Source organism: Oratosquilla oratoria, chromosome 33, assembly GCF_046742065.1.
Source record: "Oratosquilla oratoria isolate Oo_2021 chromosome 33, ASM4674206v1, whole genome shotgun sequence".
Classification (NCBI taxonomy): Eukaryota; Metazoa; Arthropoda; class Malacostraca; order Stomatopoda; family Squillidae; genus Oratosquilla; species Oratosquilla oratoria.
In genome coordinates, this window is record NC_134809.1 from 19,693,053 (window position 1) to 19,710,552 (window position 17,500).

Here is a 17,500-nt window from a genome sequence, read left to right on the forward strand (position 1 = left end):
GGTGTATATGTAAACATATACTAATGGCGACTGCAGTCGTCTTACTTCTACCTATATCGGCTACACCACGAACACCCTATCACGGAATTTAACATCTCGACTTCAGGATGGTGCAATCAAACGACAATATCACTCACGGCGGATTGAATGCAACCAAAATTATCTAGAGCACCCGACAGAAATCGATTAAGAACAGCAGATGCCGTATACATGTATACCAACAAACCAAAAATTAGCATACAGCTCCAACTCGAAATCAGCCTCCCGTCTCTACACAGATTCCAACTCCGACCCGACGCTCCTATTGGATGATCTCCCGGCTCGGCGCTCTGATTGGCTGATAAGCTTTTGCTACTTTTAGGGACGCACAACAAGTTGCTTCCATCATTTACGCATCTACAATACATAAGGGAGTCCCCTCACCATCAGAGCCATCATGACGCGAAATAAAAAATAAATTGCTGGACACGAGAAGGCTCTTACCCTATTTTTATTTGTGGCACTGATTGTTCCTTGCCATGCAATTATCTATTCTGTTGAATGGATCTTAGTCTGGGTTGCTGTGATCTGACCAAAAGCTTCCAAGCAAGCTTTCTTTGTGGAATCATGAAGCCCATTGATGCATTGTGAGTTTTATCTGAATCATGCATGGGATTGAATGAGTTTTTATTTTAGGAAGACATTCTGGACTCCACCATTTTGACCAAGAAGACGCTTTGGGATTTTTCACCCCAATTGGGGTTATTTGGGGTCGATAAAGAAAAAAAATAAAACCTGAGACAAAGACTTCAATATAATATAGTACATTCAGCGATGTTCTGAGAATGCGACAAAAACTGATCCACACAATACAGGTAAAAAATGGAGGTAAAAAATCAGACTGGAGGAATTAAAGGTTCTGACAAATATTGAAATATGAATGTAATCAAGCAAGGCTACGATGCAAAGAAGAATCCTTTAATCCACTTGACATTTCGAGTTTGAAGTAAATCAATACGTAGCGTTGCCTCAGTAGTAGAAGGCGACAAGGAAGATGAATGTGAAGGCTTGAAATTCAAGACGGTGGTTACCAAAAGGCAAGAAAACAGTTATGTCGCGATGGGAAACACGGTGACGATGAAGGTGATAGAAATAACGAAGACGTGGAAGAGGAAGGCTCGTATCTGTGATATATATATAATGGCTGGTGAGAAATGTAGTGACACATTTGTAAATCATAACTTACACATACTTAAGAGGATTGCAGTTAGCAATCGAAATATATAGTTTCGCTTACTAAACTCTTTCTTTCGTCCGACTGTGGTGTTCGTTGTGATATATAAGGGCTTAAGATTTCTCTTAGAAATGATCGAAAGGAAAGAATATCGAAAAGTGACGCAAAGCATTGTCTGAGTGATAGTGTAGGACCTGGGATCTTTAGATCTCTACACAAACTCCCTAACTATTCAATTTGTACCCCATCTTTTACAAATACTATTCAGGTTAATGATGGAACATTTTGAAACGTTGTTTTAATCGACGACACCAAACGCTTTTATTCACGTACAGGGAAAGCCACACTTTGAGCTGTTAAAAATATCGCAAATAATTCATCTTCTCACTTCACGCAATTGCTACATCGATGTCAACCTGTTTGACGCCAGGTGATTTTATTCATTTAGAGAGCTTAGTAATCCATTGATTAACCCCTTTAGCACAATGCCATAGTTTGAAACTTGTTTCTTGTTCATATCCAACTCGGAATCGTACACTTAACGAAATGTGCGTCTCCATCCTTCCCGTGTCTAAGCTTAGTGTTGCCCAGTCACGACACCAACTCATTTGACTGGCAGGAACCAGGATTAATCTTAAAAGTATAACACCGCAATGAAAATGCCATCCCCTTTTCTTTTCCTTACAAGGAGGATGCCAAGGAGATGAACGAAGCAATCTTGCGGCAGATTAAGGGAATAAGCACAACTCTGTACTGAAGAAGTTAATGGAGATAAGATTAAACCCGTCTTTAATGGAGGGACTGACACGAAAGGTACTACGTATCTGAAGACGTTTGGTATCTCTTCTGTATACTACAAAGGATTACAAAAGGATTACAAAGGAGGAGCATGCCGACAGGGGACCTTTTGGTCCATAACTAGGTCTGATGCAAACAAAAATATTTAAATAAATAAGATAATAATGATAATAATAATGATGATAATAATAACAACAACAACAACAACAATAATAATAAATAAATAAATAATATGATAATATAGATAATAATAATAAAAATTAATAAATAAATATGTAAGGTTAAATAATAAACAAACAAGTAAATAGTAAATAATGATAAATTAGCAGATAAATAATAGTAGATGATAATCAAAGAAATAATGATAAACAATCAGACAAATAATAACAAACAAACAAATAAATCATATAAAATAAATGTACTTTTTTCTTTATCTTTGGCTGTCACCAGAATATTATACCTATCTCTGGGGTACCGTCTCGGCAAGGAAAGTGCTACAACTTATCTCAAATTGACGAGATAAACACCATATGAGGACGGAGCCTTTATTTGTACGACGTTTCGCTTATTACAGCTTTTTCAAGTACAAGTTGAGATACAAATGCTTGAGATTAAATAAGGGGAAAGGAGGGAACGGGGAGAGAAAAGGGGGGGGGGAAGGAAGAGGAGGAGGAGAAGGGGGGGGGATTGGACACTGGGAAAGGATGAGAATGCTGGCCCAAACGTCCGTGGGCGAAATGTCCACAAAGGGTGGTTTATCTCCAATTATCGCATGCCGCACCGGGTAGGATTTTCCCCCATTGATTTTGCTTACACCAGATTATCCAGTTCGTTTCTGTGGCACACTGTCCGCAGTTAAGGAGTCTCTTGGACCCGGATATGTTCTTCGTAGGTTTTCATTCTTACTAATGACAGGCGGTTTTGTTCAGCTGACAGAGTAACTTGCAATAAAAAGGATAGTGATTGATCGGAAAGTATTAACATTAACGTTTAGAGTACTTACATATACCAAAGGCTTTTTCCCACTGACAAGGAAGGTAGCCAAAAAAAAAAAAAAGCATAAAATTCACTCCCACCCATTTCATCCCCACATATTCCACTCCCATTCACCACCCTCACAAGATTTTATCCTGGCTGGCATCAGATGATGAATATATAATATCTATATATATATATATATATATATATATATGTATATATATATATATATGTAAATATATATATATTATATATATGTGTGTGTGTGTGTGTGTGTGTGTGTGTGTGTGTGTGTGTGTGTGTGTGTGTGTGTGTGTGTGTGTGCAGGAAAAACACTGGGAGCGTGTGTTCTTGAAAATGCAAGGTTGACCACGAAGAAAAACTATTAAAGCAGAGCGCTTTCGTGTATTCACATCTTCAGTGAATACACGACAGCGCTGTTTTAATAGTTTTTCTTCGTGGTCAACCTTGCATATATATATATGTATATATATATATATATATATATATATATATATATATATATATACATACATATGTTTATATGTTTATACACACATATACACAAACACACACACACACACACACACACACATATTATATATATATATATATATATATATATATATGTATATATATATATATATATTTCTGAATAGTGTCAAAACATTTTGTTCGGTTAGAACAGCTCTCCACCTCCATCATCCCTTTGCAATCCTGGTTGAGAATGGGTTAACTAATGTGGTGTACATGGACATTTCCAGAAGTGTTCCAAACTCTCGTTTTTGTGTTAACTCTTCTCGTATAATATTCCCACATTTCAGGACCGGTCGCTCATTTAAATGCTAATGGGCGGTTGTTATCAATAGAACAAATGTTCTATAACGTTTATATATTCCTATGGCCGAGTACGTGTCCTCAACTCGTATATGATAGTTCGTGCTTGGGAAGTAATGGAAAATTGAAGTGTTTTGCCAATATCTTTTCGAGGTAGTGGGAAGACTTAGTGGCAGTATTCTTTCCCCCCACCACAGGGGAAACTCTCCTTTTCTGCATGGGGGGACGGAGAGAGGGGGTTGTCGATTTAACGAAGCGGCCTTGCTGTGGATGTGCTGTATCTTGTGACACTGCTTCTGACCCAGGGCAGTGGGCGAGATGCAGGGATGACCCGTCATCCAGGAGGTGCCAAGATAAGAGGGAGAGAAGAGGGTGGAGGTGAGTAAAGTATGATAGGGGATGGAATGGGTGGGACTGGTTTTTATGCCTAGTCTCCTTCATTCTTATGTTCTTATAGTCCATTGACACTATCTACCACACTTCCATCCATCACCCTCTCCCATGTGTACTTATGTTTGACTTTCTTCCAAAACACTGTATTTGTTATCATTTGTTTGTTTTTTTTTGGCTACCTCCCTTATAAGGGGAAAAAAGCCTTTGGTATATGTATGTATGTATTTTCGAGGTATATTAGTCTACCACGGCTCCACGTCACTCGAGTATATCTTCCAAGGCTATGAGATGATTTTATCTTTACTGAATGACAGCGCCAAGCACCGATTCACACCGTGAACTCTTTGTTCAAATTGAAAACCAGACGATTCCTTTCATCTGAAGACGTCTTTCTCAATGAAGAGGTTAAAAGTACCTTAAAAAATTCCTTTGATATTGTTTTTTCATTTAGTATGGCTTATAATAAGGATAATAGTAACGGTAATAAAGATTACAAATTATGAAACACACACACACACACACACACACACACACACACACACACACACACACACACACACACTCACACAAAATCACACACACACACACACACACACACACACACACACACACACACATTCACACACACACACACTCATACACGCACGTATGCATTCACACGCACACGTTGTTACTTGTTTCTATATGCCTTAATGCTTGTTCCTCATTTTCTCTTCCTCTGTTCCTCCCCACTCTCTGATTTCTGCAGCTCCTCACTTGCATATATCCCCCCCCGCCCCCAGCACTTCTCCCCATGAAGTCTCCATCTCCCTTTAACATAATAGCCCCCAATGTCCCTGTGGCGAAGTACAGACGATGGTCCACGTCCTCCGGGAATGTCCATTGAGTCTCCATTGCTCCGACCAAGACCTTAGGGAAGCAAATGAAACTGCCCTTATATGGACACGGTTCTGGTCCTCCCTTATGCCTCTCCACCTTTTCTTTTTGCTAGTGCTCTGCCTCCTCTACCTCCTCATCTTGATCGTTTTCTCCTTTTTACTTCTCCTCCCTCATATATTTTCTTCCTCCTGTCCCTCTCTCTCGCCTTTGTCCTCTACAACCTTCTCTTCCTCCTCTTCCTCCTCCTCATATTCCTCTTTCTCATGTTCAACCTTCTCGTCACCATCCTCCACATCGTCCACATCTTTCCCCTCAATTTTCTTTCCCCCGTATTCCTCTTCGCCTCACCCTCACCCTCACCCTTTCTCCACCCTCACTTTCCACCGGCCTTCTCCCTCCTTCAATTCAAGTTGCCCTTCTGGTCTCCAGGTCCTAATTTTTCTCAATTTTCGTATGCAGATCGAGTTAGCACTGGTACAGGCAAAGACTCGCAACTCATACAAACTCTTAAAACCCATATACTTCTTTATTATCATTTTTTAATCTTTTCTTTATCTTTATTTTTTCTCTTCTTAGATTTTTTTTACTTGTTTTTTATTTTCTTTTTCCTCCTTTTTCTTCAACGTTTCCCCCTTTTTCTTCCTTAATTTTTCGTTCATACATTTCCAACTCTACTATTTACATTTTTGATTCCTGTAGATTCCTTGTTTGACTTTCAAGTTATTCTCGAAATAATTTTGTCATTTTCTTCGTTGATGTTCCTTCCTTAAATCTTACCATGCCTTATGCATTTTATTTTTCTCCGTGCGGGGTATTGAACGCATATGTTTTATATAATCATAATACTAACCTCTTCTTATACGATGATGTCTACGAAAGCGTCATGAGGTGCGATTGAGTATACGAGAGTGCCAACATCGGCATCTTCATTATGTTTATTTTGTAGTCGTAGCTAAGTAACCCTTTCATTCTGTGAACAGGCTTGATCACTTTTTCAGTGGTTACAAACATTCTGGCTGAAAGAAAACGAACATGACAGTTGTAACTTTATATTTTATAATGCGCGTATTGTGATGCATCATCGTACGTCAGGCAGCCAATTTGCGCGCGAATATTTGACTCGTATTAAAGAGGGGGCTCTAGTGAATCCCCTACGGACCAGAGGCATGATCCATTATTTTCTTATTAGAAACTAATCTTCGTTCAAAGAATAATGCTGACCGCTTAACTTTTACCATCCCTCACCTCTACTCTACTCCCTAAAGCCCTGTTCACACCAGCAGTTGAGGCGTTCACAAACAACAGCCATACCGCCGCGGTTTCCGCGCGGTTTAAACCGCTAGTGTGAACAGAGCATAAATCTTTCCACTACCAATTTTGACTTTATGTATTATTCAAGATATTATCTACATCGACGGCAAGATAAAAAATAATATATATTTTTCCCGTATGGAGAATTTGATAACATATGTTTTATGCTTTCATTATTTTAGATGTTTTAGTTGCGCTCCTGCATATCAGAGTATTCTATTATGGTTGGAAACTTATCTCCACTCAAAGAAAAATTACGATAATTCTTAAGTTCTATTCTTCCTCACTTCTACTAAATTTCTTAAATCTCTCATTTACCACCTCTGACTTCACTTCTTCGGCATGATATTGTCCCTTAGGATAGAAACGCTGGTTATCACCGATAAAATAAGCCGAACTTTTTTGCTCTATATTTTCTTTCACCTACACAAAAGTAGAAATACGTAAAGTGATTGCATTTCTCGAGAACCCGGGGAAAAGGAAATCTTTAGAACCATATGGAGTCTCAAATTGGATAGATAGATAGATAGATATAGATAGATAGATAAATAAATACATAAATAAAATTACCAGATAGAATATACCACCTGACTACATGTTCATTGAAAGAGAAGGTGCCACCGGACTGGAGACCTGTAAATGTAGTACCAATATTCAAAAGAGGAAGGAACAACCGAACTATAGATCTTAATCTACACTGTAGCCAGAATGTGTACGAGAATGTATACACCAGTTTTTTATTATTTCCTTCTTAAACCTGAACTCGTCCATTTAAACCTAAATTTGTCTAAGTTAAATCCAAGGAAAAAGGAAAGTTATGTGTCACCAACCTGCTAAGTTTTTGTTTCAGAACGATCGATGTTCTGCATGAGAAAGAGGTTTGGGTAAGTTGTGTGTACCAAGACCTAAAAAAAGGTCTCTGAACAAAATGGGAATACAAAAGATAAATATGGAAGTTGATCAAGTCGGAGGACTTAATGTAGGTACATTGGCATGGACGAGGGATTTTTTTGAATAATAGACGTATGCAAACAGTAGCAAAAGATGAAATGTTGGATTAAAGAAAGAGAGTACCACAGGTCTCGATTCCTACACCAGAAATGCTCCTAGTATATATCAATGATATGGTGAATGGAATAGGTAGTTACGCAACTTATTTACAAATGCTAAAGAGGGTATGAAAAATCTAAAAGGCGAAAAGAAGGTTGTAAATAGCTCCAGGAAGAATGAAACAGGAAGTAGAAGATGAAATTCAATACAAAGGAATGAAAAGTCTCGGGAATGGAACAAAGTAAAAACAGACCGACGAGGATTTATAGAATAGAAGATGAATTAATTATTCACAAAAGCAGAGGATGAAGGGGATTTAGGGGTCTTGATTAGAGATGATCTGTCGTTGGAACCCATACAGATAGAGTAACAGGAGAGACATAAATTCCTAATGAATATTAGAGTCGCACTTCATTACTTGGATGAGGACATGATTGAAGACAAAATAATTGAAAGTGTACATCACCACACATTGGACAATGCAACAGTGGTGTTGTTACCACACAAATAGGAAGTGCAGTTGAAAGAGCAAAGATAATGATATCTAAAAACAGAAAAAAAAATATATAGGCACAAATGATCTACTGATGGTTAATGAACAACAGGATAGATTGTTTAAAGATTTAGAATAGTTTAGAAAATAAAAATCTAATCCAAGCCAAGAGCATATATGAAATTGAGGCAAAAACTGAAAGATAGGGATATAGATACGGAACTCCATGATCACAGCTACAATTAGAAAAACACACACACACACACACACACACACACACACACACACACACACACACACACACACACACACACACACACACACATACACATGCACACACACACACACACACACACATACACATACACACATACATACACACACACACACACACACACACACACACACAATTACATATATATTTTCTTTTCTTTTCTTTTCTTTTTTATAATCAAAATGCCCAAGGGGAATGTAGCTGGATTACTTTTCTGTTAATGTCAAACTACAGACAGAGCAGTAAAATATACAGAGGTAAATTGGTAAGAGCTTACTATGGAAAGAAAAAGGGAAATAGCGTTTCTGAGTAGAGCAAGGGGATCAAATAAGCGGAAAGAGAAAAGGGAGAGAAAATGGAGATGGAAGAAGAGGACGAGGAGGAGGAGGAGGAGGAGGAGGAGGAGGAGGAGGAGGACGAGGAGGAACTGGGGGTGGGGGTGGGGTGGGGGACTATGACGTTCATGAGTAAAATTGAAATAAACGTGAAAATGAAAAGCAAGATAAAAGGCAGCACTGATTGGATTTTGCAATCTTTGCTCCCGAAGAAGATGGAAATGTTATTTTGAATCACTGACATACAAATGCTATGTGCTACATAAGATGAAGGACCACACGTTAATTCCAGAGTGGTAGCCACAATGGTGACTCAGTCTACAACTAGTGACACGACTCAGAGGGGTCTGATGAATCTTGCATCTTCAAACTTTGGTCAACTTCATTTGGGAGTGTCCTTTACGTCTATTCTGGCTACCATCAAACAATTTACTTAAGTTGTGATAAGTATTTCACTCTTGTTGCAGCAAGTCAGTCTCAAGAAAACGTTTGACTCAGTGCATTGTAGGGGTGCTCTAAGATCTACAGTGGATCCGTTGAATTCCTGTAAAGATTTTTGACTTGTTATCTGTCTTAGACTTTGAGACAGTGGATACTGTAAATCATAGAGGAGGAGTGTCCATCTTCTTTCCTGTTAATCCAGGTGTGAGGCAAGGGTACGTCCTTGATCAACACTTTTCAACATCTGTATGGGCTGGGAATTGGAGAATTATCAACCAGTGATATGGCGGAACGTCCATTGGCAACACGAAGCCCACCGATCTCTTCTTTGCAGATGATGATTTGCTTCTTTTGGAGTCAATGGAGGTCCTATTTGCAACCCTCGAACCAACGTAAAGGGAAGGGAAACCGCTTAGACTCCAGGTCTCTTAAACGAAGATCAAGGTCTAAGTTTTGGGTGGCTGTATACTGGATGACAAAATTCAGCGTGCATTTGCTCAAAATTATGTTGTGCCGTTTTAGTATGTGGCCTACCTTTCTGAAACTGGTTTAGTGTGTGGCCTACCCTATTTGAATGTGTCCTGCCTCAGAAAAAAATTAAAACAAACAAAAATACTTTTAAAAAAATTCATTTAAACCTAACCTAACCTAACCTAACCTACCCTACCCTAACCTAACCTAACCTAACCTAACCTAACCTAACCTAACCTAACCTAACCTAACCTAACCTAACCTAACCTAACCTAACCTGCAGAGCTGGGTGCGTTCCTCGGTGCGTTGAATAGGTAGGCCACATACTATACCAGAGAAAAAAATTCGTAGGCCACATACTAAAATAGCGCCAATGATGTATGGAGCAAATGAAAAAAATAATTGACTTATACCTACCTACCCAGAGATTTATTCAATCATACTACCGTAAATGTTCTTTCAGTTCACTTTCACCTAACATACTTGTATACACAGAAAAATGTAAACCCATTGAGGTACATAACTTTTAAAACAAAAAATCTTTTAATAACCATATGATGGGTTGAGCTTGTATTTCTATTACCTTTTGATATTTTGACTGTTGCAGTTGTCAAGTGAGTTCCAATTTGATTGACACTATTTTTTACACATAAGGTAAAGATCATCTTCTCGGTAAGGTTAAGTACACCTTACAATACTATTTCCTTTTTCTTCCTTTCTTCATTCCGTCTTTCCTCTTTTTATATCTCATTTTTTTCCTTCCTTCTTTGACTCCCTCGTTTCTTTTTCTATCCCATCCTCCTTTCTTTTCCCTCTCTTTCCTTCCTTCCTCTCTCTCCGTTTTCTATTTCTTTGTTTTCTTTTTCATCTTTATTTTTGTCTTTCCTCCCTTTTCCGTCTTTCCCTATTTTCTTCCTTTCCTTCTTCCCTCCACCTCTTCCTTGTTCCTGTCCTTCCTCCCTTTCTTCAGTTCCTCCTCCCTTCATTTATCTATCCATTTATTCATTAATCTATTTCTTCCTTCATTTGTTTGTTTATTACATTCTCCCTCCCTTCCTTCTGGTCCTTCCTTCCAACCTTTTATTTCTTTCTTTTATGCTTTCTTCCCTCAATTGGCCATCCGTTGCAACATTTTTCTTTTCTCCTCCTTTCAGACCTTCATTGCATGCAACAAGACTAAGTCAACAAATTTCATGAAAGTAGCAATTGCCAACAAGACTGACGAGTTAAACACCATATGAGGACGGAGCCTTTATTTGTACGACGTTTCGCTTATTACAACTTTTTCAATACTAAACGTCGTACAAATAAAGGCTCCGTCCTCATATGGTGTTTAACTCGTAAGTCAACAATATCTCTTTACCTGAATCAAGCTTTTCCTCCACATCTATTGGTTTTTGATCTTTAATGTTACAACTGCTATTGTTTTCTTGATTATTTTCTTATCTAAACGCTTTTAACTTTGTTTTCAGATTAGTTTTTAAAGGTATGTTTAATTCATATTACGCTAATCTCGTGGGAGGTTTCAATTGAGTTCTCGGTGACAAAGCACAATTGTAAGATTTGTCTCCTTTATCAGTATCATTTTCTTAAGATAACTTTATTACGACGAGCGTTGGGTAATTTTAAGGTGTGAAGGGATTCGAACTTGTCCGGCACTTACTGTACAACAATTATTGTGATAGTGGCGGTGAATGTCGTGGTTGTGGTGATGAAAAGAGGTGGTGTTGGCATCGAGTGCGGTGATGGTTCTAATGGTAGTACTAGTGTGGATTTTGTTGGTGGTGTTTCAGATGGTGTTGTTATGGTGGTGTTTGTAGTGGTGGCGATAGTAATACTACTAGTGGTAAGGGGATTGATAGTACCAATAGTATTGGAAGTATTGGCGCTGGCTGTGCATATGGTTGTGGTGTTTTTAGTGTACAGCATAAATGATAATTACTCCTTTGTTGTTGCGAGCTTTTAGAATGATCAAGGCCCTGAGAGCTTCTAGCAGTTTGAACTCCGACGAGACTGGTATTAATACTGAAGGTGATGTTGTCTTCACCATCATTTCTTCCTTCTGTTTCCGACGCCACCTCCTTCTTCCTCCCTCTCTCTTCCTCCCTCTCTCTTCCTCCCTCTCTCTTCCTCCCTCTCTCTTCCTCCCTCTCTCTTCCTCCCTCTCTCTTCCTCCCTCTCTCTTCCTCCCTCTCTCTTCCTCTTTCTATTCCCTCTCACTTTCCTCAGTCCTTCCCAATCTTTCTTCTCTTTGTTTGGACTCTCTCCAGTTCTCCCGTACATAACTTATTTTTGCCACCGCTGGGGCCTGGTTATATCAACGGGTGGTATTTGAAATTGAAATTATACATCAAGTTCCTAACTGCACTATATGAACGCCATAACCACACAAACATATATGGGTTGGGAGTCTGGACTTGATAAATGAAAGAATGGTGATGGCTTCTAGAAATGGATGGGGAAGTGATATGCATTGGTTGGGATAGGAAAGTAATGTGGAGAATGTGTGTTCCCGGCACTCAGGGAGTCAGAAACACAAGAGATCGCCTGATTCCATAACGTTAATGGCCCAGTATTGGATCGAAGTCTATCCAGTTGTTTGGAAAAGGTGGTAAGGAAACCCGTCTTGGATCATGAACACTAGTCTATTAACGCTGATCAACATTCACAACACAAGAGATCACCTGATTTCATAACGTTAAAGGCCCAGTATTGGATAGAAGTCTATCCAGTTGTTTGGAAAAGGTGGTAAGGAAACCCGGCTTGGATCATGAACATTAGTTTACTAATGCTGATCCACATTCATGTCACCCTGAAAAAGACTTGTAGTCGAAACGTCAGTAAACTAGTGTCCCTGATCCAACCCGTGTTTTCCTAACACCTTTTCCACGCAACCCCCTCACTTGTAGGTAACCACGTTGTAATGACTGAATGCCACGCTTTAGAAGGCCCTTTAGATGAGTTAGAGTAAAATACTGAATAGAGCCCTGCAAGAGTAAAGGAGGTTTTGAATATGAATCATACTACGGGCTGGGTCTCCACCCTGCATATTAACTGTTTTGGACCGAGTTTGATTAGCCACACCTTTCGATGACTGTCATCTGTCTGAGCACGCAATGCAAATGCGATGGCTTATTTGTTTCTAATAGCTTCCTAGCATAAATGTTTTACTTTTCTTTTAATTTGAATTCTAACAGAAAGAAAGAAAATAATATAATCTAGTCGGAATCCTCGAAAGCTCCCCATCTCATCGAAGGAGATATCGTGTCTGCTTGACCAAAACTTCCCATAGAATGTCATAGTCTTGTCTTAAGAAAAGGGTTCTTGTATTGTTTTGTCCCCTTTGCCCCTTTCGTCATTTTCTTTATTTTCTCCCCTTGTTTCTTTTGTTATCACCGTCTTTGTTTCCTATCGTTTCCTCTCTTCCTACTGTCATCCTGTCGACTCCTGTCGCCCTTGTGGTCCTCACTTATGCATATAGCAACTCGCATAATTTAGTTCGTAGGCCCTGTTGCCTCCAATCATTCAACTTTGTCAAGTTCTACACTGTCTTAGGGTTGGTTCTTTTCACTGACAGGCTCCTACTTCTCACTTCACCATACCATTCTGTATAGGATAATTGAATATAGATCTTTTTCTTCTGTATCTTTCTTCCGTTAATTCTTATACAGCGTGCTCCAAAGGACCCCAAGAACACGTATGTAAGATCCCACGTGAGCTTTGCAGTGACGTAGTGATTTTTTTTTTTTCCAATGATTTTTAACTTTTTATTTAAGATCCTCCCTAAAGGGCGTGATCTTACAATCGTAAACCAATTGAATTTTCTCCTCCACCCTTTCACTTATCATATTTGTTGTTACAAGTCTATATGGCAATATCGTTTACTTAGATAATCTCGAATCTCTGTATATCTCACTTAGGCTACAAAGAATACCATATTAGCAATTCATTCGAGCCCCCGGCCATTGTTTACAAATAAGAATTTTGTTGCCTACGTAGAATGGAAAGCGAACTTAGGCAACTCACTCGCTCGCCATATCATTTAACACCTAACCCATAAAATGTAACACCCGTGTTCTACCCCACTTTCTACCTTCTTTTCTACCAGCCTCTTACAATTGATTTACCTCCGATCGGGTCACCATAAGGTCACCTAAGTCAGGAAGATAAAATCTACAACAAACTATATATATATATATATATATATATATATATGATTTTTTTTTTTTTTTTTTTTTTTTTTTTTTTTTTTTTTTTTTTTTTTTACGAAAAGTAATGTTAATAATGTGAATGGAAAAGTAAAAAAACAGATCCAGGTAGGGAACGGGAGTAGAAATTCAATTGACTGAAGTGTATACAAGCTTAAATGTTGATAGTGTTTCTCACATTTTGATGGATGAACTGTGAAATTTTGACATCAAAATAATGCCCCGCATGAGTTAGTGAATGTATAAGTTCTATAGAGTAAATATGCCAATCTATAGAAGATTTCAGTGACCCAAGTCATGCAACAGTGTTTTATGACTTGCAATTAATTTCCACTCAAAAAAAGCTCTCTCCGTTTTATTAATCTCATTAACTCTCTCCTTTGCTTTGACTCTACCGATTGATTGAAATATAGTACCGAAAGACAGAATTCCTGGTTATCGCCGAAGAATAACTAAATTCTAACATATCAGAACAATTAAAACATCTGTTATGTTTCCGCATCATAAGCCCGTTTCCGTTTTAGTATATATTCATATATGATACTAATGACCCACTTTCGGAGAAGAATAAGTGAAAGTATAAAGATCCTTATAATTTGATCACTAACTGTAATCCTCTTCAGCAAATGTGTGAAAAAGGATCCCAGTTAGTGATCGAAATATACGGATCTATTTACCTTCTCTTATTCTCCGAAAGTGGGTCATTATTATTATTTCACCAATATGCTCCGACATAACTTTGTTGTGATATTCTAGTATGTGTATTTATATACATCTAATATAATTTTCGTCTTTTTGTATTTTTTCAGGCTACGGATCAGTGGCTCCCCAGACAATCCTCGGGAAGATCGTCACGATACTATACGCTCTTCTGGGTATCCCGCTCATGCTCCTCTACCTCTCCTCCATAGGTAAAGCCATAAAAAGGCCATTCAATTATATACAGACATAAACTGCACTCCATTTTTATTATTGTTGTTGTTATTGTTGTAGTTCTTCTTCTTACTATGATTTTTATAATTATCATTATCATTAGTAGTAGTAGTAGTAGTAGTAGCATTATCATTATCAATATTATTATTATTATCATTATTATCTTTATTATGATTATTGTTATTATGATTATTATCGTCATTATCATCATTATCATGATTATTTTTATTGTTATTATCATTATAGTATTAATATGCTAGTACCTGCCTACCTACTTATCTACCTATGGTGTACATCACGCTTTTCATGTTAATTGTTACTCTTGAAGACTAATTTGAGAACTCATTCCCGAGATCTTGAAGGCTCTTCAAGACATTTTTTGAGACTCCTCCGGGAGACCCCGGTAGACTCTTCCGGGAGACCCGGGGGGACTCCTCCGGGAGGCCCGGGGCTACTTCCCCCGGGAGGCCCTGGGGGACTCCCCCGAGAGGCCGTGGGGGATTTCCCCCGGGACGCCCTGGGGAATTTTCCCCCCGGGAGGCCCTGGGGAATTTTCCCCCCGGGAGGCCCTGGGCGACTTCACCCGGGAAGCCCTGGGGTGACTTCCCCCCGGGAGGCCCTGGGGGACTTTTCCCGGGAGGCCCTGGGGGACTTTTCCCGGGAGGCCCTGGGGGACTTTTCCCGGGAGGCCCTGGGGACTTTTCCCGGGAGGCCCTGGGGGACTTCCCCGGGAGGCCCTGGGGGACTTCCCTGGGAGGCCCTGGGGGACTTCCCCGGGAGGCCCTGGGGGACTTCCCCGGGAGGCCCTGGGGGACTTCCCCGGGAGGCCCTGGGGGGACTCCTCCGGGAGGCCCTGGGGGGACTCCTCCGGGAGGCCCTGGGGGGGACTCCTCCGGGAGGCCCTGGGGGGACTCCTCCGGTAGGCCCTAGGGGGGACTCCTCCGAAGGCCCTGGAGGACTTCCTCGGGAGGCCTTGGAGTACTCCGGGAGGCCCTGGGGGACTCCTCCGAAGGCCCTTGGGGTACTCCCCCGTGAGGCCCTGGGGAGACTCCTGGAGGTCCTGGGGGACTTCCCCCGGGAGGCCCTGGGGGACCACTATCATCACTAGCTGCTTAACCAGCAACAGCAGAAGCTAAAGTAGTAGCATCATAGCCAATGCCACACAATTCACTTGGATAAACATTTTAGATTTTTTTTTTTTCTTTCTTTTTTCATCCGATCTTTTTTATGAACCGAAATGTCTTCTGTCGGCATGTTTTTATCACGGGAACTTATTGTAACTCTTTGTGAGTAGAAAAATGACCTTTGACCTGCAGCGTTACAGGAGAAAAAGAATACACTTTTTTCACTTTTGTTTTCTGTGTCTATTTTCCTCTCAACTGGAATCTTTTATCCTTCATTTCAATGAAATAAAGCAAAAATTTTTACTAAAGTAATTTGAATAAAGGCTGATTGTATTTCCCATCTATAACGTCATATTACACTCTTGTCCTCCTTCTCCAGGTGATTTGAATAAAGGCTGATTATATTTCCCATCTATAACGTCATATTACACTCTTGTCCTCCTTCTCCAGGTGATTTATTGGCAAGAGTCTTCAAATGGTTGTGGTGGAGAGTCTGTCGTTGTGGAAGAAGACCTGCAAGATTACACAATCATCACTTACACCATCACTTCCACCGTGGTAACCACACTCCCTCCCCGTTTACCAGTACCGACGGACTTAAGGTGAGACAAAGATTTAGTTGACACATTTGTCCTGGAACGAAGTGGTCGAAATTAGCTTTAGCATACATGTCCCCCTCCCCACTTCATGAATCTTCTGAACCCAAAAATATGTAATGTAGACATTTCTGGATTTATGCCAGACTATTTCATTCAACCGGTTAATCCCTGACTGAAGTGTATGGAATTTGTTCAGCTCAGTATCACTGGCCTACCAGACTGATACAAATATATATATATATATATATATATATATATATATATTATATATATACATGTGTATTTATACATACATGTATATACATGTGTGTGTGTGTGTGTGTGTGTGTGTGTAATATATATATTCTAAACATAAATGTAGTAGCACATTTGTAAATGACACACAGGAAACCCACAGTCGGAGAAAATAATCTTCGAATAAAGAAGAATCCTATATTTCGGCTATCAACTGCAGCCCTCTTCAGGAAAGTACATAAGACAGAGGACAGAGGGGACTTATAAGCTACAGAAAAGAGAAGGAATGTGGTCAGATGGCATCACTCAGGCGCGGGGTAAAATGGGGTGGCGGAGGAGGGTGAGGGTGAGGTGAGGGTGGGGTTGTAAGCTCTGTACCACGCGCGGCGGTCAGTAGGCTGGTACGGAGCTTACAACTCCCCCCCCCTCACCCTCCTCCCTCATATACAAGGGTCAAATTCTGGACTAAGGAGGTCTAGATTTTGTGGAATTGTTTTATCCTGGAGATCAATAGTCTGTAATAGGGAGGATTGTACATTACCTTACCACAGTAATAGAATCATAGCTTATCTAAGAATAGAATCAAATTCAAACGTGTAGAGGAAGGAATATATTACCAAAACATATATCAACAGGCGTAAAGTATTTCATAGGGTTAAGATTAAGACAAGTAAGCGACAAATTGTAATTCCCTTTCTTTCCCCTCCTGCCTTATGGGCTGGACGTTACCCCATTGTTTATTTCTCGTCTAAAAGGCTCCCTCTTCCCGTAGGACAAAAGCTGGAATGGCGAGGGTGACGGCGGAGGCGCCAGCCCGGAAGACCGAGGTTCCTCTGATCAGGATGCCCCCGCGGTCCCTGTGACCCTGTGCCTCCTCCTCATGATCGGCTACGTCTGCGGAGGAGCGGCCGTTTTCTCCCACGCTCATG

The 17,500-nt window shown here is 39.9% G+C and overlaps 1 protein-coding gene across 3 annotated transcripts in view; it reads left to right on the forward strand.

Annotated features, from left to right (window-relative positions):
* Window positions 1–17,500, forward strand: part of LOC143017791 (two pore potassium channel protein sup-9-like) — a 1,051,580-nt gene that overhangs the window by 1,033,763 nt on the left and 317 nt on the right. For all 3 annotated transcript variants that reach the window (XM_076172679.1, XM_076172680.1, XM_076172681.1), the window contains exons 3-5: window positions 14,491–14,592; window positions 16,189–16,340; window positions 17,344–17,500. The exon at window positions 17,344–17,500 is cut by the window's right edge and continues 317 nt beyond it. In XM_076172679.1, coding sequence (XP_076028794.1) covers window positions 14,491–14,592; window positions 16,189–16,340; window positions 17,344–17,500 — 411 coding nt within the window. The remainder of the gene's footprint in view (window positions 1–14,490; window positions 14,593–16,188; window positions 16,341–17,343) is intronic.